General features: G+C 42.6%; 1 protein-coding gene across 2 annotated transcripts in view; it reads left to right on the top strand.

Annotated features, from left to right (window-relative positions):
* The window catches only part of dop1b (DOP1 leucine zipper like protein B), a 35,870-nt gene extending 15,522 nt beyond the window's left edge, over nucleotides 1-20,348 (top strand). For both annotated transcript variants that reach the window (XM_014409025.3, XM_004557876.5), the window contains exons 2-38: nucleotides 364-541; nucleotides 982-1,163; nucleotides 1,248-1,418; nucleotides 2,619-2,808; nucleotides 2,925-3,023; nucleotides 3,666-3,789; nucleotides 3,897-4,006; nucleotides 5,684-5,795; nucleotides 5,886-6,006; nucleotides 6,130-6,249; nucleotides 6,413-6,521; nucleotides 6,755-6,991; nucleotides 7,077-7,387; nucleotides 7,466-7,869; nucleotides 7,956-8,227; nucleotides 9,629-9,781; nucleotides 9,952-10,052; nucleotides 10,798-10,988; nucleotides 11,103-12,681; nucleotides 12,801-12,900; nucleotides 12,989-13,180; nucleotides 13,377-13,499; nucleotides 13,587-13,721; nucleotides 13,816-13,871; nucleotides 13,977-14,081; nucleotides 14,261-14,327; nucleotides 14,415-14,574; nucleotides 15,746-15,828; nucleotides 15,914-16,023; nucleotides 16,101-16,250; nucleotides 16,529-16,590; nucleotides 16,804-16,932; nucleotides 17,037-17,173; nucleotides 17,261-17,316; nucleotides 17,407-17,550; nucleotides 17,674-17,806; nucleotides 19,290-20,348. In XM_014409025.3, coding sequence (XP_014264511.3) covers nucleotides 404-541; nucleotides 982-1,163; nucleotides 1,248-1,418; nucleotides 2,619-2,808; nucleotides 2,925-3,023; nucleotides 3,666-3,789; nucleotides 3,897-4,006; nucleotides 5,684-5,795; nucleotides 5,886-6,006; nucleotides 6,130-6,249; nucleotides 6,413-6,521; nucleotides 6,755-6,991; nucleotides 7,077-7,387; nucleotides 7,466-7,869; nucleotides 7,956-8,227; nucleotides 9,629-9,781; nucleotides 9,952-10,052; nucleotides 10,798-10,988; nucleotides 11,103-12,681; nucleotides 12,801-12,900; nucleotides 12,989-13,180; nucleotides 13,377-13,499; nucleotides 13,587-13,721; nucleotides 13,816-13,871; nucleotides 13,977-14,081; nucleotides 14,261-14,327; nucleotides 14,415-14,574; nucleotides 15,746-15,828; nucleotides 15,914-16,023; nucleotides 16,101-16,250; nucleotides 16,529-16,590; nucleotides 16,804-16,932; nucleotides 17,037-17,173; nucleotides 17,261-17,316; nucleotides 17,407-17,550; nucleotides 17,674-17,806; nucleotides 19,290-19,547 — 6,924 coding nt within the window. In that variant the 5' untranslated portion in view covers nucleotides 364-403 and the 3' untranslated portion in view covers nucleotides 19,548-20,348. The remainder of the gene's footprint in view (nucleotides 1-363; nucleotides 542-981; nucleotides 1,164-1,247; nucleotides 1,419-2,618; nucleotides 2,809-2,924; nucleotides 3,024-3,665; nucleotides 3,790-3,896; nucleotides 4,007-5,683; nucleotides 5,796-5,885; nucleotides 6,007-6,129; nucleotides 6,250-6,412; nucleotides 6,522-6,754; nucleotides 6,992-7,076; nucleotides 7,388-7,465; nucleotides 7,870-7,955; nucleotides 8,228-9,628; nucleotides 9,782-9,951; nucleotides 10,053-10,797; nucleotides 10,989-11,102; nucleotides 12,682-12,800; nucleotides 12,901-12,988; nucleotides 13,181-13,376; nucleotides 13,500-13,586; nucleotides 13,722-13,815; nucleotides 13,872-13,976; nucleotides 14,082-14,260; nucleotides 14,328-14,414; nucleotides 14,575-15,745; nucleotides 15,829-15,913; nucleotides 16,024-16,100; nucleotides 16,251-16,528; nucleotides 16,591-16,803; nucleotides 16,933-17,036; nucleotides 17,174-17,260; nucleotides 17,317-17,406; nucleotides 17,551-17,673; nucleotides 17,807-19,289) is intronic.
* Nucleotides 20,349-20,911: the final 563 nt, after the last annotated feature.

Here is a 20,911-nt window from a genome sequence, read left to right as displayed (position 1 = left end):
TCCTGTAGACAAGAGAGATGCAAAGTGTATCTCTTTGTGTGTTTTTAAGCTCAGCTCTTTGCTTGTTTTTCTGCGGCTGTGCTCGCAGGGCTGCACAGTTCGTGTTAGAAAGAGTCCTCCTCCTCAGACTGAGAGACAGGTCAGACAGCCAAACACCGAGCAGTCATGAATGAGGGCATTTGTCTCCTTTGCCTCAGAGCTCGTGTATGTCAGTGAACAGAGCTAATTGGATAATTTTATTTGGAATAAACAAGCCTCAGAGGCTGAGGACATCCAGCAGGTTTCACACACATTTATGCTGCTACTGTTTTTTTGTTTTTTGAGTTTTTTCCCTCAAAAACTCTCATTTGCCATTTTTACCAGAGATATTATGCTGATGATGCTGGGATCAGACTAAAGTATCATGGATCCTGAGGAGTTGGAACTTCAGAATGACTACCGTTATCGTAGCTATGCGGCAGTCATCGAGAAAGCGCTGCGAAACTTCGAGTCTTCGAGTGAGTGGGCAGATCTCATCTCATCCCTGGGAAAGCTCAATAAGGTACAGTCTGAATGTGCAGAGATGACATGCTTTTAGCTCTTTTTTTCCATGTCTTCCTGGTGTTGACATTTTTGGTTCACCGCTGTTGCCTGTCTTTCAGTTCCCTATAGTTATGCATTAGTTCTCATTTCCCACATAAAAACTCTCCCTATGTATTTAACAGCTTTATAACTAGTAATAAATGAGCCACTGTCCTTTTTTTCAGTACAGCAAGATGTTGACTTTGGAGTGTCTGTGTGTGCCGATGTCGAACAGTTGGAATGCGAGGGAGAAATTTACCTGATTGATTTAAAACTGTAAATGACTTTAAGCACTGAAGTGTAATCTGTGGGGGGGTTTAGTTTAGTCGTCGTGTTTTGACAGGTTCTCACATTTCCTCTTAACGGTTTTTCGCCGTCATCTAAAGAGTTTTCTTATTATTTTCTCTGCATTTGAAACAGGCCCTACAGACTAATCTGCGATACTCCCTCCTGCCCAAGAGGCTGATCATAGGGAAGCGTCTGGCTCAGTGTTTACACCCGGCCCTGCCCAGCGGTGTACACCTCAAGGCTCTGGAGACCTATGAGGTCATTTTCAAAATCATTGGAACAAAATGGCTAGCCAAGGATCTGTTCATTTACAGGTAGAAAAACCAAACCTTTGATGCTTAAAGAAAAACAAAGAGTTCATAAGTTTACTTGAGCCTGTGTGTTTTTGTGCTTTTTAGTTCAGGATTGTTCCCACTTTTGGCCCACGCAGCCATGGCAGTAAAGCCCGTCCTGCTGACGCTGTATGAGCGTTACTATCTCCCTCTGCAGAAGGCTTTGCTGCCCAGTCTTCAGGCTTTCATAACAGGTCTCCTACCAGGCCTGGAGGAAGGACTGGAGGTCTACGACAGGTACGTAGCATAAAAAGCCAGTTTATTATGACTGAATTCCACGTATGCTGTTAGTACCTACAAGTTCACCAAATCCGAAGATGAAAGTAGAAATGCAAGACATCTCTTTGCACCTCTGAAGAAACAAAGACATTTGCATTTTCAGGGTTTTTCTTGGTGTTTGTTGTGCTACACATTTTGCTTTTAAAATGGAACAGCATGCATCTAACAAACAAGCCATCCAGATCTGGCCGCCGTGGCGAGCCCTGTGAATAAGGGAGGGGCTTTAGTATAATTCTGGTATTATTTATGAGATGCTATCAAATATTTTACAATTATACAGTTTTGGAAAAAAATGAAAAAGAACCCCGTATATGATTTAAGTTTGGTTGTTGTTCCTTAGAAATTTGCCTCCATGTGCAGCTGATCACCGCTCCCAGCGCTCCTGCTATTTGGATCACTGCCTGGAAGTTCCAGTCTGATCCCTCTTTAGGAACAAATTTGCAATTCATCCATCCTGCATCCTGTTCAGTTTTCTGGCCGCACCAACACAATCATCACTAACCACTCACAATTTTATATGGATACCTGTGACCCTCTCCTTTTCTGCAACGTGAGATTCAGGCTGAACGTGGTCACCGTCCCGATACAGTGGACCAAATCCAGCACGGGTCATGAAAAACAAATAAATAAATCTTTAGGTACTGATCCAAAAATGGCAGGAATGCTGAAAGTGGTGTATAAAAATTAAGTCATTCAAGTTTGCTGTTTATGCATGCCTTCATAACACGTTTGCTTCTCAGCTGACCTAATGCAGTAGAGCGAGTCCTCACTTTACAGTTTTTCTGTTTGCTCACTCAGACATGCATTGTCAACATTTCAGCTTTAGTCTAACCATAAATGCCTTTTTTATTGTTTGTTTTGCACTAATGTACACAGCACTGGGTGTAGACAGGAAAAACAGTCAAAAATTATTCAGGACTTAACTTGCGGCAAAAGTTTCACAAGTGAAAATTATGTTGTGAGTCACTGGGCTCCACAGGACCGTGTCCTGACTAATCATTCTTTCTATACTCAGTCAGTGGATATCATTGGTCAGCACTGACAACAACACTGACGTGACATCACTGACGGCAATGTAGAAATATAGATTTATAATTGTACGTGTTGCTTTGTGCGTGTCACTGAGTCATCTCCACTTTGTGCCCTTCTGCTGTCAAGGACCGATGCTCTGCTGGTCAAGTTGTCACTGCTCGTGGGTCAGCAGGTCTTCTATGGTGCCCTGTGGGGGAGCATGCTGGTCACCCCTATGGTGCGGCTGCCTGCCTCCGTCTTTATAGTCACACATTTTGACCGAATGGCCTCACTGAGCCAACAAGCGTACATGCTAGGCTACGATCAGCGCGTAGTGGTGAGTGCCTCTGCACATGAAATCCTTACTTATGGGTACAATTCATGTCACTTTTCTTCCGTTTTTGTTTTTTACAATTCATGCTATCGAATGTCTGAACTTCTTTCTGTCTACAGGTGAAGTCACTTTGTCTATCTCTGCAAGATTCAAATGCCTTGGTGCAGAGGAACACACTTGAAATCCTGCTCTACTTTTTCCCATTTGCAACATGCCTGGTAGGCACTCCTTGTGTTTTCTTTTGTTTTTTTACTTTATATCTTTAACACTAAGCAAACTAAGTGCATTTATTATCCTAATCTAAGACCCGTTTCCAGTTTTATGTCCAAAGAAAACAATTTGTTTATAACCAGTCTTGTTTCTATTCATTATCACAGCATTTTGTGCACCAGTGCTTAACAGTCTGGTGAGACGGTCAGTTAATCCAGTTATCTAAACACAGCAAGCACGCGTCTGTGTCGTATTCATTCTCCGTTCACTTGTGGAAAAAGTCCATCGGATGTTGGCATTTTAGTGCTTTATTTTTCCTAACAAATAATTAAGTTGAAATAATTGAGTTAAACTGTAAAACATGATACTCTTTGTGCTCATGATCCAGCATTGGCTGAAAATTTCAAGCATTGCAATCAATGAATGTTTTCATGATCAACACAAATGTAAGGCAAAAACAAATATATTCGATTTGGGGTTGGGCAGTGGGGGGCGGCAGTGTGAATTGCACCCTTTCAACTTTTCAGACTCTCAAATCAAAGACGGACTATACCAAAACACATGTATCATGTTTATGGTAATACTGTTATAGTATTAGGACTTTTTTTGTTGTTACTCGGCTAACTGTGCATCTTCCTGTTGTTGGCTAGAACCCAGCAGAGCCCACCATTGCTTTGAGCTTTGAAGACATGATCACAGTCGTCTCTGCAGCCTCACTCACGCTGCTCAGAAGAGACATGTCCCTCAACAGACGCCTCTACGCCTGGCTTCTAGGTCCTTGTCATCAGAATATACCAGAGTGAAAATTCATACGTACCACCGTTTGGCAAAATTGTCTGGTTCACTTACACTTCTCATCTATATATGCGTGTCGTTTCCAGGGACGGATATAAAAGGAGGAATGGTGGCTCCACATCCCGAGCTCTCCACCACCATGGAGGAGCATACGGCATTTTACTTCAGCACCTACTCCAGGGATTTCCTTGTGAAGGTAGCTAATGTATTTAATAGCAAATAGGCAGAGAAAAAACATCAAGAATACACAAAAACATATTGTATGCATGTTTGCTTTTTAGTTTAAACATCAAGTATATGTTTCTGAATCAAGTAGCTGGTTTTCTTAACCTAAAGGTTGGGGGTAAACAAAAAGAAACAGGTGATGTGGATGTTTCAACCATATCACAAATTACATCTAACCATCACTGACTGGCCTGTTAGATCTTGTGTTAAACAGTTTTTTATGGAGTTAGTCCTCCACATAACTTCTGTTTAACTAACTGCATTAAAGCAGATGTGTAGTGTATTTACCAAAACTGTAAAATGACCATAAATGAGAAGAAGTTGCTCATGAGAGTGAAGTAAAAATGAGTACGAGTGGCTTGTTGACTGTTTTATGGAGATTTAGTAGTTTCAAATTGCTTCTGCTGGTACACCGCAGAGATTCCTGTAGTGAAACTTGGAGCAAAGTTGTTTTTTGCATGTGTTGAAGGTCTCACTCGGTGTGATTTCCCCTTAGCCTGATGTATAGTACTAATAAAGTCACGAGCCACCCCTCACTTCTTTATATTTTGGTAGGAAAATGAGAAGTGGGTGCAGTTATTTATTGAAGCATGTGCAACCATACATGGAAATATAGTAAAATATAAAGGACAAAAATTGACTGTGTACAATGAGCTTGAAAGGCAGTTTGTTTGTTTTTTCATCACTGTTTTAAGCAGTTCTTGGGAATTGCTTTTACAGTCAAAGCAAAATATCAAGAAATGGGGCTGACTCAAGACTTTTGCACATTCATGTACATGTACTTGCCTGTGCTTATTTTTATCTTCCATTGGAACAAATTAATGATATTAATTAACAATGTGAATAATAATAATAATACTTAAATAAAAAAAATATGATTCATCATAAAAAAAAAATTAGCAAGCACTTAAGGTTCTGTGACAGTAGATTGATCACCAGACCTCTTTCCCGAAGCAACAGACTACTACAGTACTAAACTTCAGCTGAGGTCAGTGTTACAACTGAGACTGAAACTGTGTTGGAGTTTTCACCACTGAAAGGAAGGCAGGAGTCCATCATCTAAACAGACCGTTTTCTTAGTCTGACAAGTAGGATTGCATTGTAGTGGCCTTTTTGTGTTTTTCTGGTTATGCATTTTAAGATTATTTTGCATTAAATATTGAAGCTAAGTTGGACATCTGCTCATGCTGTGGTTTGTGAGACGGTGAATACTTAGAAGTAAAAATAGCATTTACACATTTGTCGCATCTTTCACTGCATCCCATGTGTTCTCAAGAGGAATGGAACTAAAGGAGGATACTGAGAATATTAAGCAGTGTAACTTATTCAATTTCAAATGAAAAAGATCAGTTCATATCTCATTGAAAATGAAAACGAGATATAGTGAAACGAGGGGTTACAGAATAAGAGTAAGAGATACTGCGGTGTATCTCTGACATGACTTGATTTGCAGGTCACATGTTGTTCAAACCTCTCACTAAGTAGCAATAAAATGTGTGCTCTTCATCAAAGAATGGTATGCATCGGTTAAGCGTCTGCGTTTTCTCACATGACTTGAACAGGTGAGGTACACTTGTTTAAAGTGTGCATCAATAGATGTTTGTCACATGTTTCTCAAAGTCTCATTTGTTTATGTCTCTGACTTCAGGCTCTGATTAACATCCTCAAACAGAAGGATGTGAATAGTGACCCGGAAAATGTGACTAGTTACCTCAGGCCCTTTCGCATCATTATCAGCCTGCTCGATAAACCGGAGATAGGTAAGCAGCATGTGTGCAGTACACAAAAACGTCAAAAGTCTGAATTACTTTATCAACCACTTATTTGATAATAGTCATATTTCTCCTCAGGTCCGCCTGTCTTGAGCCGTGTGTTGTTGGAGGTGGTCCGAGCTTTCTACAGCTACTGTCGAGAAATGCTGGGAGAGGAAACCATCACCAGCTCAGGACTCTCAGGCAACCAGCTAGCTAGGTAAGAGCAGTAAATGGTAAAACACATGAACTGCATGTTCACTGCTGATTAAAGAGCATGTGACAAAACTTCAAACGCCGAGATGAATCCAAAAACATGCTTTCTTGTGTTTTCCCTCCACAGTAAGATAAAAGAGAATAAGAATGCATCAGAAATCATAAAGACGGTGAACATGCTCGTGAGTTCCATGAACAGCGAATATCTCTGGGAGTACATGACTCGACGCTTCTGCGCCTCTCTCGGGTACGAGGATGACACCGAATTCTTGCATGGGAAATTCTAAAAAGCTAAAGGCTGAGTCAAACAAATAACTAGTGCCAAGATTATATGCAGCGTGTATGTGAAGATTTCTTGTTTGCTGTCAAACATCACCTTACAAGGATCGTCGTTTCTCGCTCTACTCTAGCAACAAGGATGACCCACCAACGCCTCCTGAACAGGACCGCAGTCATCCCGCTCCCTCCGTCTCAGAGATGTCCAGCCTCATCATTTTCCTGCTTGATGTTCTTCCTCTGGTAAATGGCACAAACATCTGCACATCATTGCTGATCTATCTCTGTGAAGGCTGTCGTCAACAGCTCAGGGAGATGTGATCTGCATTTTAGATCAGAGTCAGCATCAGCCAGTCGGTATTTTAGAACTGATTGGATTATTTGCCAGAAAGTCACAGAAAAAGCAATCGCAAGTCAGTCTCGCGCATACACCCATTCATAAACAGCACAATCATCATGTTTCTTCTTTGCAACAGGAGCTCCATGCAGACATCCAGTCACATTATCTTCCTGAGATGCTGGGCACCATGCTGCGAACCCTGTGCAGTCACATTGATGCTGTTTGCCTGGAAGACGTCACACAGGGACTGCGCGCATGCTTCAAAGTCCTCAGTAAGATCCAGATGCCTGTGGCTTACATGGATGTTGAGGCAGGGGCGCAGGCAGAGGAGACGGAGTTACAGTCACTGAAAGAGGAATGCGCAGAGACTCAGGTTTGGCATCCAAGATGTGTCTCTTTAAAAATTACACCGTGTGAAGTTTGACTGTACCTCATCATGTCAGTTATACTCTGTCTAGGATAAAGAGAATGAAGGAGAGAAAAGCGGCTCCCCCGGTCAGGCCGACGGGAATCACGAGGATGAAGAGATAAACAGAGATGGAGGCGTTGAGGCAGAGACAGCAAACAGTGCTTTCCCAACACTCAGGTCTGAGGACAGCGGATTAGGCATCAGCGCCTCACCCTCAGAGCAGCACCTGCCACCAGGGGTCACGATGGGGACTGAGGAGAATGGAGTTTTCAAAGAAGGCGAAGGAGTGTGGAGAAGGGGGGGCAGTATAGACACCATGGCCCAGTGTCTGCAGGACATCCTGGCCTTCATAACCACAAGGTGAACATCTGAGCCGGTTGTAGTCTAAATGATCATCATGGGCCGCTTTTATTAACTGTGATTTCTAAATATTCGCAGATACTTGTTGGTGCAAGTGGAGGATGTCAGGGGACCAATTGAAGAGCCTCATCCTGACCTACGTGCTTCCTCTGTAGATCAGAAGTCTTTGATGGTGAATGTGGGTGGGCGTGAAATCAAAGACAAACTGACGGAGCTGTTCACGCCAAATAAACGTAAATCCCATTCCTCTTCTGACACCCGGGTCTCAGCAGCCTCTGCTGAGAAGAAAAGGGATCACAGGCATTCGGGGCACCTGGACTGGTCAGCTGGTTATATGCCCCGCGGCAAGGCAGAGATCTCTGAGGCCTGTCGACAGGCCTTCATCGCCACCTGCCACCTTCTGCTGGAGTGCACTACCTTCCCCATTTACCTAAGTGAAGAGGAGACTCTAGCTTTCCACACAGATATGTTTGGTCACACAGGTCAGCGCATAGATGTGTGTGTTAATACCGCTGTCAGTTATCCTGCAAAGAGGGATAAGTGACTAACAACTCTTCTTTTTCATCAGGTTATCAAGTGGACAGCCTCCCAGTGTGGCTGAGGTCCTTAATGACGCTGTGCTGCCTGTCCAGAGACTACAACATCCAGCACACTGCAGTGGCTTCCCTACTGGAACTGATCAACCACTCCCAATCCTTAACACTGGTTATTCAGGACAAGCAGAGACGCTACCAGAGCTCTGAGTCTAACCCACTGAGTGGGCGGCTGCAGATGGTCACTGTGCCACCCATCTACCCTGCCCTGCTACGCACCATAGAGGAGGGCACCGACTTCTATCAGGTTAGGTTTTCATTCATTTGAATCTTGTTCTAACTTGGTGTAAATGGGCTGATTTACATTATAAGACAGTAGAGAAACAGATGAAAGATCCTCAGCAGTAAAAGTATTATTAAACAATTAAAAAGGCAAATTTATAAATAAATAAAATCGCAAAAGTAATGAAATGTATTCCAAATCCATGCCGTGAGTCAAATAAAACAATGTAAGATTTAGTAAGATAAGATTGAATTAATTAATAATAATGATTATTATTATTTTATTAATTTGCATGTGTTTTTAAGCTACACCAACATCTTTCAAGTTGATGCAAAGTGTTTATTATTAGCTACCAAAATCTCTGTAAGGGCAGCTGTGGTAAGACGAGGAAATGTGAAGGAAAACTTAGAGTTAAGAGAATAAACTGCCTTCAAGAAATCTGCTGGATTTGAATGAGATAATTGGATAAACTAATAATAAATTACACGTGTTCATTTGTTTCTAAGCTGCCTAAATGCAAGCCAGTAGCCAGACTGCCCAGTACAGAGTGATGTTGCAGGGTCAGTAATGTAGCAAGAAGCTTCTAGGTGCAAGTACTTTAGTCAGCAAGAGCTTTTCCTGTGCCTGTGTGGGTTTCCTGTGTATGCTGGCGTCCTCTTGCAGTCCAAAGACATGCTTGTTAGGCTATTAGGTCATTGAGTCAAACTAGCTATGGATGTGAGGTAGAAGTGCATATAATAAAGCACTGTGTGAATGTATGGGTAGCTTGTAGTCTAAAGCTGAGTGACTAGAAAGGTTCAGTATGAATGCCAGTCCATTTCTGTTTTCATTACTTGTCAACACTGCAGGCTGTATTTCTTTCTTATGTTAGAGTCCCAGGTACTCGAGTTTTCTGTGCTCTGTTTCTCTAAGCCAGGTTCTTATCAACCTCCTTTTTTTTTTTTTAAACTGTGAGGCAATTCACCGTCATGGATCTCAGCAGTATCACAGAAATGTATTAATTTCTATCACACTGCATAATTACTGCTTGCCCGATGATGCACTGATGGATGTGTTTATTGAGGCTTTGAATGTGTACAAGACTGAGGGTCAACTGCTTTCAAAACAATTACGTGGTTTTTAAAATGTATATACTCGTACGGATTTGCCTCTGACATATGTCTTCCGTACAATAAGAATTAAGACTAAAAATAAAACTGAAACAGATATAACTTGAACTCATTACAAAATACAAAACTGTGCTAACTATCTGTAATCAACAGATAATTCAAGGAGCTACCCTCATGGAATCTTTGAATGAAATTCAGTCTAATCACCATATCATCAGCACGTTTGAGATGAATTTGGTCTTTTTGATTTGTGATTTCTTCTTCTTTTTTCTTATTATCATGTATTTTTGGATTCTTTTTGCTCGTTTTTACTCAGAGGGTGTCTCGGGTGCTGTGGAGTCAGCTGGACACGGAGAGGCGAGAGCAGCACATTTCCTGTGTGGAACTGTTCTGCAGGCTGCACTGTTTGGCTCCATCAGCATCCATCTGTGAGGACATCATCTGCCAGGCGCTGCTGCACAAGGACAAGGTATCTGTGCCTGCGGACCTGCTTCGCTGCTTTTTTTTTCTTTCACATATTTACATTTTTATCTCTTTATGACATGTTACAGTTTACTAGCTCATCATGCAAATGCGCCCGATGGACGATGTGACAAGTTGAGCAAATAAGTGAAAGTTTTGTATGTTTGCTTTCCTCAGGCAGTAAGGCTGGAAGCACTACACCGCTTCACAGTGCTGTGGCACCTCACCCGGGAGATCCAGACCAACAGGACCATGTCCCTCAGTCGTTCCTTTGACCGGTTAGTACATCGGACAGAAATAGTGGATGGTTTGGTTATAAATGGTCTGGAAATAGGTGCTAGTTCAAAAGTGGATTAACCTGACACTCTTTGGCATCAGCAAGGTAGCAGTTAAACAGCATGTAAATGCCGCTTTGAACGATCAGCTTGAACACAGGCACTTTAGTTTTTCCCACAGAGAATGTTTACACAGCCACTGACAGCTGCCTAATGTGAATATGTAATGCTACAGGATGTAAAATAGTAGAGTGTGGTATTAGGTGGGAAAGCTGTACAGTTTGGGATCCTTGATTTGGATTTCCTAAGTTTGCTGTGAGTCATGTGGGTGTTGATGTTTATTTTGATTTTTTTTTTTTTTAACATTCTTGCATTCTTATGTGTAAAATATATTGTTGTTCAAGTGCTCCTGCAGTTTTTAGTATGGTTGTGTGCCAAATGAATAAAATAATCATAAAATTTACTCAATTAAAAATAGAGGCTTGCAGTTGATGACAATGAGAAACTGTTTGAGTAACGGTTGCTGGTGGCTTCCTAAAGAGGACCAATTATGTTCATGTGAAGCTCCATGCTTTTATTCTGGAAGTCTACTAGAGCAGCTTTAGATGATCGATAGTTCAAAATTTTCCTCATTTAACTTATACTTTGTTGCACCCACTTGGTTCCCTTTCCTCTGATTTGCTGCCCCTTTGAAACAAAAGGTTTGCTTACTAAGATTTTGAAATGCGTGTTTCCTCCTGTCTCTTAGATCTCTGTGTGTGGTGGTGGACAGTCTGAGCTGTACCGATGGCTCAATAAGTGCAGCAGCTCAGTGCTGGCTGGTCCGGGCTCTGTCCCTCAGTGATGTCATCCGGATCCTGGAGCCTATTCTGTTGTTGCTGCTGCATCCCTCCACTCAGCGCTGCTCCATTCAGAGCATCAAACAGAATGTTACTGCTGGTAAGTGCGTTTTTCAGCATGTGTTGTTTTGGCGATGAAATGAAACCTTTTAGTTGGTCTTATGCGTTTGGTCCTGTTCATTTATGCTGAGCTAACACGTCCATCGTTTTTAAGGTAACCTGAAGATTTTAAACAGTAGAAGTCGAAGCTCAAGCAAAACCTCAGGATCAGCGGACACAATGGCAACAGAAGTCACCACCTTAAATGTCCTGAACATTGTGGACCGAGAGTCCTTGTGGGCAGAGTTGGACAGCGGCCCAGATCCTGCAAAACCACCAGACAGCTTAGTGGCATCCAGGAGCGAGAGTGAAGAGACGGAAGAAGGAGAGGAAGAGGACGAGGAGGAGGCTGAAAGTGAACACACTGAGTCAGCTGACACCAGCGGTGCTCAGGTTTCCACAGATAACACCAGCTCAAGCTCGACTCCATATCCCAGCATTGAGGAAGGAGGAATGGTCAACGGGCTGCGGAGGGTTGAGTCTGGGCACACGCAGGCATCTGATTCACTGTCAAGTGAAGATGAGGAGGACTTGGAGCTGGAAGCCATGGCCAAGTCTCGCCTGTTAAAACAGGAACGTGAAAAGAGAGAAGCCATCGACTCCCTGTTCCGCCACGTGCTGCTGTACCCTGTGGCGGGTGGTTGGCGCCATCTGCTCCAAGGCTTGGGGCTGCTGGACAGTTTGATGAGGAGCAGTGCTGAGTGCCCTCTGGTGGATGCTCTATCCTTCACCTCGCTCGACACGAGCTCCGCTGCACATTTAAACCTGGTGTCTAACCTTCTGCAGCGTCACCAACAGGCCCAAGATGGCAAGAACTTCTACGGGTGCCTCCTTTCCCCCTCCTCCACTCCTTCCGCACCCCCGTCCCTGCTCATTGAACTGCTGGTTTCATTGTGCCTGCGATTCCTTCGCTCTCATTACCCTTCCTATCTGAGCCTGAGTCCCCTTGACCTGCAGGGGAACAGAGAGGTTCAGGTGAAAAGCGTGGCGGTGTTGACCCGCATTGTGAACCAGCTCTGCTGCACAGCGCGAGGACAGGATGCGTCCGATATGGAGTCCATCCGCAGACTCCTCTCTGGTTGTAAAGTGCAGCAGTATGCTCTGCTTACACTTTCTGCATCTATGTACATTAGCCAGAGGGGGACAGCCAAAGGACAATCTAAAGGTGTGGAGCTGCTAGAGGAGCAGGGAGGCCTGTCGGAGGAAAGTCTGGTGAATTTCGGGGCAGGAGGTGGACAGGAACAATACCCCTTACAGATGGAATTGCTCAACCTTCTCCAGGCTCTAATAGTCCTGGAATACCATGTGTGGTCAGGTAGAGCTGCCTCAACAGCTGGGCCTGGCGGGACACCTGGCCAACCAGGGGAGACTCGTGAATCATCACCTGCCAGCACCCCCCTTGCTCGCGAGTGGCAGACTGCAGTCCTTTTCCAACAGTCTATCAAAGCAGCCCAGTACGTCCAAAGCCACCCGATCACAGCCCAAGGCATGTTTGTTTCTGCTGCAGCCAGGGCTCTGCAGCCCCAATACGGCTATGCCATGCACCCCCACTGGGTGTCGCTGCTTTGCTCCTCTCTGCCATACTTGGGACGTTCATTAGGCATCATTGTCACTCCGCTCATCAGTCAGATCTGCAGAAACCTGGACGAGCTCGTCAAGCTCTATGAGCATGATGGAGGGAAGACAAACCAGAGGTAACCTAAATACACAGGATTTAACAGGATATGAAAATAGGAATTCCTAGAATGGGATTTTGAATATTAGTTGTACATTTAATGCAACATTTTCTTTCTTTCTTCTGACTTTTTACCAGTCTGAGTAGTAGGAAGGAGAACATTGCCCCTGATTACCCACTGACTCTGTTGGAGGGTCTGACCACCATTACACACTATTGTCTACTGGACAACAAAAGGGTAAAAAATAGAGCACAGATACAGTATGTACTTCTTACATCTACAACCACTTAATGCTCATTTTATTTCCTCTCTGGCTTTCCGTCAGTCCCTCGTAGCCTGCGACCCTGTGGATGTCCATAACGCACGCAACGCTGTGATTGAGGCGCTGCCACAGATGCTCAGTAGCATGGCATTGTTATGGGGCGTGGTCATGAGGGAAGAGTTTCAGCGGCGCGCATCGGACTCTGGCCAGAGCAGCAGACACACTTCTACCTCTGTTTATTTCAGAACGACCAAGGTGTGTATTTGCTGTTTATAAAAGTCGAAAAGTGGGGAATCGGCAATAGCCGTAAGCTTTTCTGTGCAGCACTGAGTTTTGTTCACAGTGTTGGAACTATGTTAACTGTAGACTGCATCATCGCAGTCATCATTAATGCTGCATGTGTTGTTGAAGAAGTCATGAACTCATCCAGACACAATGTTGCCATTTCTAGGTCTTGCGGCAGCGGATACTGGAGTTCCTGCTCCCTCTAACTGGTCAGTATGGCGTTCAGGTAATGGCGTCACTTGGAGTCGTGTGGAGCAACAGGAAGAGTAAAAGGAGGCACAAAAACAAAGTAAGACCTACAGTGCGCGTGGAAACGATGAAAGGGCGTTCATATCCGAGTCGCTCGGTGGCAGCTTCACACTCTATTCTCCTTCAGGTTTTGCCCGTAGCCAGCGAGTCTCGTCAGACCATCGTGGAGATGGTGAAATCACTGAGCACTTTGCACACAGACACTGTCCTACATTTGGTCAAAGAGGTGGTGAAAAAACCACATCAGATCAAAGGAGAACAGGTACAAAAACACAGGTGCATGGAAAGACATTTAAGATTTGTAATTTGTACATTTCTTGAATCTTTTTTTTCTTTCCCATTTTTCTCTCCATTAGAAGTCGACACTGGTCGATATCCCCATGTTGCAGTTCAGCTTCACCTATATCCAGAGGTATGAGCAAGAACATAATTCAAGCACAAACCAAGGCTTTATATAGATCAGAAAAACGCTCTAAAAATAATCCCATTTTGAAACCATCTCTTCTTCCCTACATAGTATTTCAGCTCAGGCTCTGCAGGAAAACATTGCACCTCTCCTCAGTCTGTTACGGGAGTCTGTTCAGCTCAACCTGGCCCCCCCTGGACATTTCTTACTCCTGGGGTCAGTTCTCATCTTAACTTGACTACCAGTAGTATTTAGAACATCTTTTGAAAAGTAGGATTATTAATTCTGCCACAGAAACTGATGTAGATGCTTCGATGTATTAAATCTTGTTCATATTTAACTTGTTTGTGTCAGTTGGGAGGATTTGATGTTTAGTAACAGATTCTCTCTTGCAGAATCCTGAATGACTTTGTCAACAGGCTCCCTAACCTGGACAATAAGAAGGATACTAGAGATCTGCAGGTGAGATGCTGTGTGCTAATGTAAGTGAAAGCAGTGGATTGACTCAGTAAGCAGGTGCAAGTGTTTAATTATTAAATTGTTGCACAGGAGGTGACTCAGAGGATCCTTGAAGCAGTAGGTGGGATTGCAGGGTCATCTCTGGAGCAGACTAGCTGGCTCAGCCGTAGCCTTGAGGTCAAAGTTCAACCTCAAGTGTGCCCGGAAGCTGATGAGCCAGATGACGGTGATGGGGATGGCGACCATTGTGGTAACTTTCTTTGACAAATGTGTCACCTTGACTGTGATACGGCCATTTGCCTGTTGCTTGAGGAAAGTTAAGACATGGGTATAAATGCAGGCCTCAGTCATGTTGGACCTAGCAGAGATTGCTAACCGCCATAAAATAAGCTTGAGGCTGTTGTGTTCACAATTTATTAATTTCTTTTATTTGTTGCATTTCACATCTGAATATCCTTGAATCCCAAGCCCAGCTTCCTGCCTGAATGGGTGTATTTCTTTGAGTTAAAGGGGGGCCTATTATAATTTTCTGCTTAAACTGAGTAATAGTTTAAACTCAAATGGCATCATCATTCAATATCTATGGGAGCAGTGCAGACATACAGTGAATGTTATATGGGTATTTTATTATCAGTCTATATCCAGTTCAGGGCCACGGGAGGGCTACAGCAGTCTTTCAAAGAGCACTTTTTTCAGTTGTAGATAAGTTATCTAAAGTTCAGTACCAGGACCATACCATAAACACTCCCCTTCCTTTTGTATCAAACTTACCCAACATCTCTGTTTGTTTTCATTTAGAAGAAGAATAGCCCTTTATTGTCCTTGCACATGTACAACGTAATTGGGTGGGTTGGTGTATAATCATTTGTCTACAGGCCGTTCAAACCAAGCAAAGATGGTGTTGAGGTCCTCTGGTGTCGGAGGTTTGGGGGCTCTGGCCTTTGTAGTTATTGAGAGTTCTGGTACCTCTCCAGGCCCTCTCTCCCCCTCCTGTAGGCCTCCTTGGCCTGTTTGATGCCCCTCTTCGGGTTCGCTCTTGCAGTGCTGTACAGAGTTCTGATCAGACCCTGTAATTCACTCTTCATCCAAGGTTTTCCGTTAGGGTCTCCAGGTCCTGCTGTTCAAAGATGTACCAGTCTGTCCGATCCGAACAGTCCTGTAATTAGAGGAGAGCATCATCTGGCCATGTTTTAATGACCCAGGTGTTCGTTTTTCTTTCACATTACGGGCTGGCGACCATGATAGCGAATCATTGCTTGAGGGTTCTTGTCTACTTCATTTTTTTACTTGAATACTGTTGTAACATTCCTTTGCCATTCTAGATTCAAAGCACTAACATGGTCAGACGTAGTGGCCACAGCACCCACACACCTCTTATTACAACTAACAAACTATCTTGCTGTTCTTTCTGTCCTTGACAGAGTCAGCAGCTCAAGCTAGCACCATGGTCTCCTCTTCTGCTCCCTCAGTTTACAGCGTGCAGGCTCTTGTACTTCTGGCTGAGGTGGGATTTTATTTGTTATTAAATAAATGGATTCATGGTTTGTCTGCGCTTCAGGCACTATTTAGCACACTTTCTAACCATGTAGATCTTGGCACCGCTTCTGGACATGGTGTATCGCAGTGACGAGAAGGAGAAAGCTGTTCCTCTCATCTCACGTCTCATGTATTATGTTTTCCCCTACCTGAAGAACCACAGGTAACTTGGATAATCTTAACACCTTTGGTCTCATAGGGCTTAATGGAATTCTTTAACTTTAACTTTTTCTCCTGCAGTGCCTACAACATGCCCAGCTTTGAGGCGGGTGCACAACTTCTTAGCAGTCTGAGTGGGTATGCCTATACCAAAAGGGCCTGGAAGAAAGAGGTCTTTGAGCTTTTCATGGACCCCCTCTTCTTCACAATGGATGCCTCTTGTGCACAAAGGTTAGTAATATTTGTGTGTTGGATGTCAATTTCTAATACACAAAAGTATTTACTTTCACCTTAAGATGCCCCATTAGTGTCATATAACAGCTATGTACTTTTTATTGCATCTAATTCAAAGAACATAAAAAAAAAGTTGGATTAATTAAAAAAACCAAACTTTTCCCTTATTTTAATTTCATGTGAATCTGTTACAAGTTTGAAATTATATTACACATATAACTTTGACATCACCAGCCTCTAATTTCTGCTGCTTGCCTGTTCCGTGTTTTCTGTAGTTGGAAATCCATTATTGACCACCTGCTGACTCATGAGAAGACCATGTTTAAAGACCTCATGAGTGAGTACAGACTCCAGAAGATGTTTAATTCTGGAAAGACACTGAAAGTATAAAAGTGAAGCTTTTGTGTGATAAAAGAGGACATTCAAGGATTCAAAATGATGTGCAGACACAAAAAGAATTTGAACAGAACAGTCGCAGTGTCACTTTTAATAATGTAGTTTACCAATTTAAATGGGCGCTGTTATAAATCTCCATTTCATTGTACTGCAGGCATGCAGAGTAGCTCCCTGAAACTGTTTGCTAACGCTGACCAGAAACCCATGCTGCTGAAACGCCAGGCATTTGCAATGTTCAGCGGAGAACTGGACCAGTACCACCTCTATTTGCCCCTCATTCAAGGTTAGCTGCTGTTACTGGATATTTTGCAAATTTAAAGGTGATCTAGCTCAATCTGACTCAAAAAAACAAGCAAAAAACTGTTTTGTTCTTTCTCTTCCTTCTAGAGCGTCTCACAGAGACTTTACGTATGAACCCCAGCCCTGCTGTTTCAGCCCAGATGTTCCTGATGTTTCGCGTTTTCTTGTTGCGGATTTCCACCCAGCACCTGACATCTCTTTGGCCCATAATGGTTACAGAACTGGTAATGATTAATTTCTCTAAGAACGTGGATTAATACATGGAGCAAACTGTGTTTAGCATCTATTTTCTGTCTGTCTCTGTTTTTCAGATTCGCACTTTTACACGTCTGGAGAAGGCTCTGCAGGTGGACAAAGACAACTCAAAGTGGGTTAATTGTTTTATTGACAAATTCCTGTTTCATTCCACCTTTTTGAGTGTCTAAAAACTTTGCTTTTCTTCTTGTAAATCACCAAGACTGGCTAAAGTGGTGCGTGGAACCCTTGACAGAAATGGACAGGTTAATTTCTCTCAGGCAGAGTTGGACATGTACCTGTCAGCCTGCAAGTTTCTGGACACCTCGCTGGCTTTTCCCCCAGAGCGGATACCACTCTTTCAGATGTAAGAGAGGAAATGGGGTCAAAGGGACTTTAAAGCATGCTTAGATATTTTGTGAGATTGACTAATAATTATTAATTTTGTCTTTTTTTGACTCATTTGCATGATTATCTGTTCATCACACAGGTATCGCTGGGCATTTGTCCCTGAGGTGGATGTAAACCGCTACACTGGTCCAGAAAATACACTGATAGAAGGTGAACAGGAATGCATACCACACATTGTGAGAGTACTAGAAGGAATACAGCAACGCTATGGGGTAAGAACAGTCAATGTTTCCCCAAATTCAAGTGTTTTGAACTTTTTGAAGTCAAACACTCATAATTAGGGTCACTAGAATGGAGAAAAAATGGGACGAGATGATCATCTTCCTCCAGCATGCAAGGAAAGCAGACCTGCTTAAGCCCGCATTATGTTGCATTCTGCGTTAGCATGTTCCTGAAAATAGCTAGAGAAAAACAGGATTTGTTTTGGTTTCTGGGAGGGTGGAACCGTGCAGGTATCACTACCAACACAGCATTTGTGTATGCTTAAAAATCACATTCATAAATAGAGCCTGATTAGTGTTCTGCATATAGCTTATTGAGTGAGTCAAAAATACACAACATTGGCACCACAGAATAAAAGTTTACAGTTTTACTGCTGTTTACGTTCTCGGGGTATTTTGGTCTGCTCTGACTTTCTAAGAGGGAAATCCAAGTTGAGGGTGTGTTCCACATAAAGCTTCCGACATTCGACTTATTCAGGAATGCACCATGTATACTCTGTTGCAGACATGGACAGGTGAGTAGTCATTCCTGTTCTACTTCTTTGAAGTCCAGCGTCTGTGGTGCATGCATAGTTGGTGCATTGTAATGTAAATACACAAAAAATAGGCAGGCACACAGACGGTCACACATCTGATGACGAAATTTATGTCATAGTGGAACCCTTGCAAACCGTAACGGATTCGCCGACGTAGAACGTGTGATCCCTGCTTCACGAGTCATAAACCAGGTCACAATCACGGCCTCACAGTTCAGATATTTGTGGTCTTTCACACCTCCACTTTTCCATAATTTTCATAATAACCATTCAGAAATGTCTCGTATGTTTCTTGAATAAGCACACAGTCTCAAAACTCTCAAACTTGGATGTAAATGCTGTTTGTACAACATGATTTCGAGTGGAACAGTGTAAAAGCACAAGCAGCAGCACATTGTTAAACATTAATGAACAGATGGTGGGCATCAGCTTCTTGACGGAGCGTCTTTATACTCCAGCAGCAGCACCACCACATTCTGTAGCTTTAGTGACAAATATCAGGCCTGCTTTGTAGCTTTGTTTTTTCCAACAGACCAGTAACGCTTTTTTAGCCAGTGACGCATATGCATGAATGACAAAGGGCTTGGTCACCTAGATGGCGTTTGATGTTCTGTCTTGAGTGCAGATGCCAAAGTAACTCTTGAATTGGAGTTTTTATCAGGAACAAAGTTCAAATAGAGAGCTGTGTTAGATAACACACAACATGAAAGGAACAGTTGTAAGAGGAATACATCAGGAGTTAAAAGTGTCTCACATTTAGTGTATTAGTTTCTCAGAGTTGAAAATCAAAATCACACAATCAAAGTGGAAATGTCAGGGAGGTTTACCTTAAACTTCTTATGTTATCTCTATTTTAATTTAAAATATAGTTTAATAGAAGCTATTTGTAATGTTCAGTCATCTCACTCTGATTATGCTGCCCTGTTGCATGATTTCAGACACTGGACGAGCTGAGTGAGGAAACTTCTACTGAGCATTTGGAGTTCCCCCTCCTCCCTCAGCGCTCCCTCTCCTCCATCACCCAGCTGTTGCCTTTCCTTCGCACCCTTTTTCATTCCTTCCAGAGCCCTCCCACCTCCAGCGATCCCGCAACCTACTTCCCTGTTGCAGACTACCCACCCGCCAGTTCACACGCAGTCCTGATGAGGCTGGAGCACATCGCAGAAGAAGAGTTCCTCGACTCCATGGAGAGCTAGAAAGCCTTTCGTGAACCAGCCATGCAAGCTGAATATGTAAAACGGGCAGAATCACTGATGACGATGTATTGTGAACTAGGAAAAAAAAGGAAATGTTTTGAGATTTTGCTTTTTAATTTCACTGGAAAACAAAGGGATGTTATTTACAACTGACTTTTTTTTGGTATCTGATATGATGGTACTTAACTGTTTATGGAAAATAATTACAAATAATTGGAAAATTCTTCTTTCTGAGCAATTCACATGAGACTGTCCCATTAACATCTTCTGCTTGCTTTATGACTAAAAACAATTGCCATTAATTATAATAATGGAAACCAACGTAAAGTTACCAACGTTTTTTTTATAAAGCATGCATAAAATAATAATGATTGTTCCTGTGACGATTATTTAACTTTTGCACCAATAGGCAGGTTCCCTTTTCAATGATCTTAATGAGTAATATTGTTCATTTGCATAACTGGTTAACTTAAATCTGTAGTACAGCTGTAATCAGGTCTCTCTGACTCAAGAGAATGTGACGACCAAATGTCTCTTGGTAAAAATTCATAATAAGTTATGCTAAGAGTTCTACTGTTAAGTTACTGAATGTGCTTTGTGTATAACAGGGAAATAAGCTCTGGTTTTGCTATTTTTGGTGTTCAAGGGAAATTAGCCTTTCTTTGCAGTTGTTCACTGAAAGTTTTTACAACTGGCCATTGTCTTCTCCTTTTCCACAGTGCTAAATGTTTAAGTTATTTTGAATGTTTAAAAGACCAGGTCAGGTTTTAATTTAGCAAAAATAAAATTGAATAAATTAAACATTAAAATTGAGTGCTGTATTTATTTATTTATTTGGCTGTACAGCTTTAAAGTTACATGTTTTGGCGTGTTTGTATTGAGGGAAATTGTTGTGGAGCCTTAACTCTGCAGGGGAGACAGTAATGCATATTTATTTCTCAATAACCTGATGTGGCCCAGAGGCATATGAATTATGGATCAAATAGATTTAAAAATACAGTTTATGGAGCTGTGATTCTAAAGTTACAGGCTTGGTTTTACACTGACTGCAAACCTCTAGTTGTCTATTTTGCATTTGTAAAACTATCTCCGTGTGCTGGTGTAGCTCACCAGATGGAGTAGGTTACCCATTTACTGTGTGTCATCCCAGCTTTCCTGTCTTCCTCCATGTCCAACTCAATACAAGTGACTTTCAGCTGTTCCATTGTCACAAGGGGTTGGCACAGCAGGTAACTCCACATGTTTGAGCCTCCTGGGTTTTGCACCAGATGTTCTTCCTGACACAATGCTAACAGCATTTATGTCTCTGGCTGTTATCAAACCAGCAATTATAACAGTCGAGACACTGTCCTAGCTTAATAAAG

The sequence above is a fragment of the Maylandia zebra genome, linkage group LG16 (assembly GCF_041146795.1).
Source record: "Maylandia zebra isolate NMK-2024a linkage group LG16, Mzebra_GT3a, whole genome shotgun sequence".
Lineage (NCBI taxonomy): Eukaryota > Metazoa > Chordata > Actinopteri > Cichliformes > Cichlidae > Maylandia > Maylandia zebra.
This window is presented reverse-complemented; position numbering and strand designations above follow the sequence as displayed.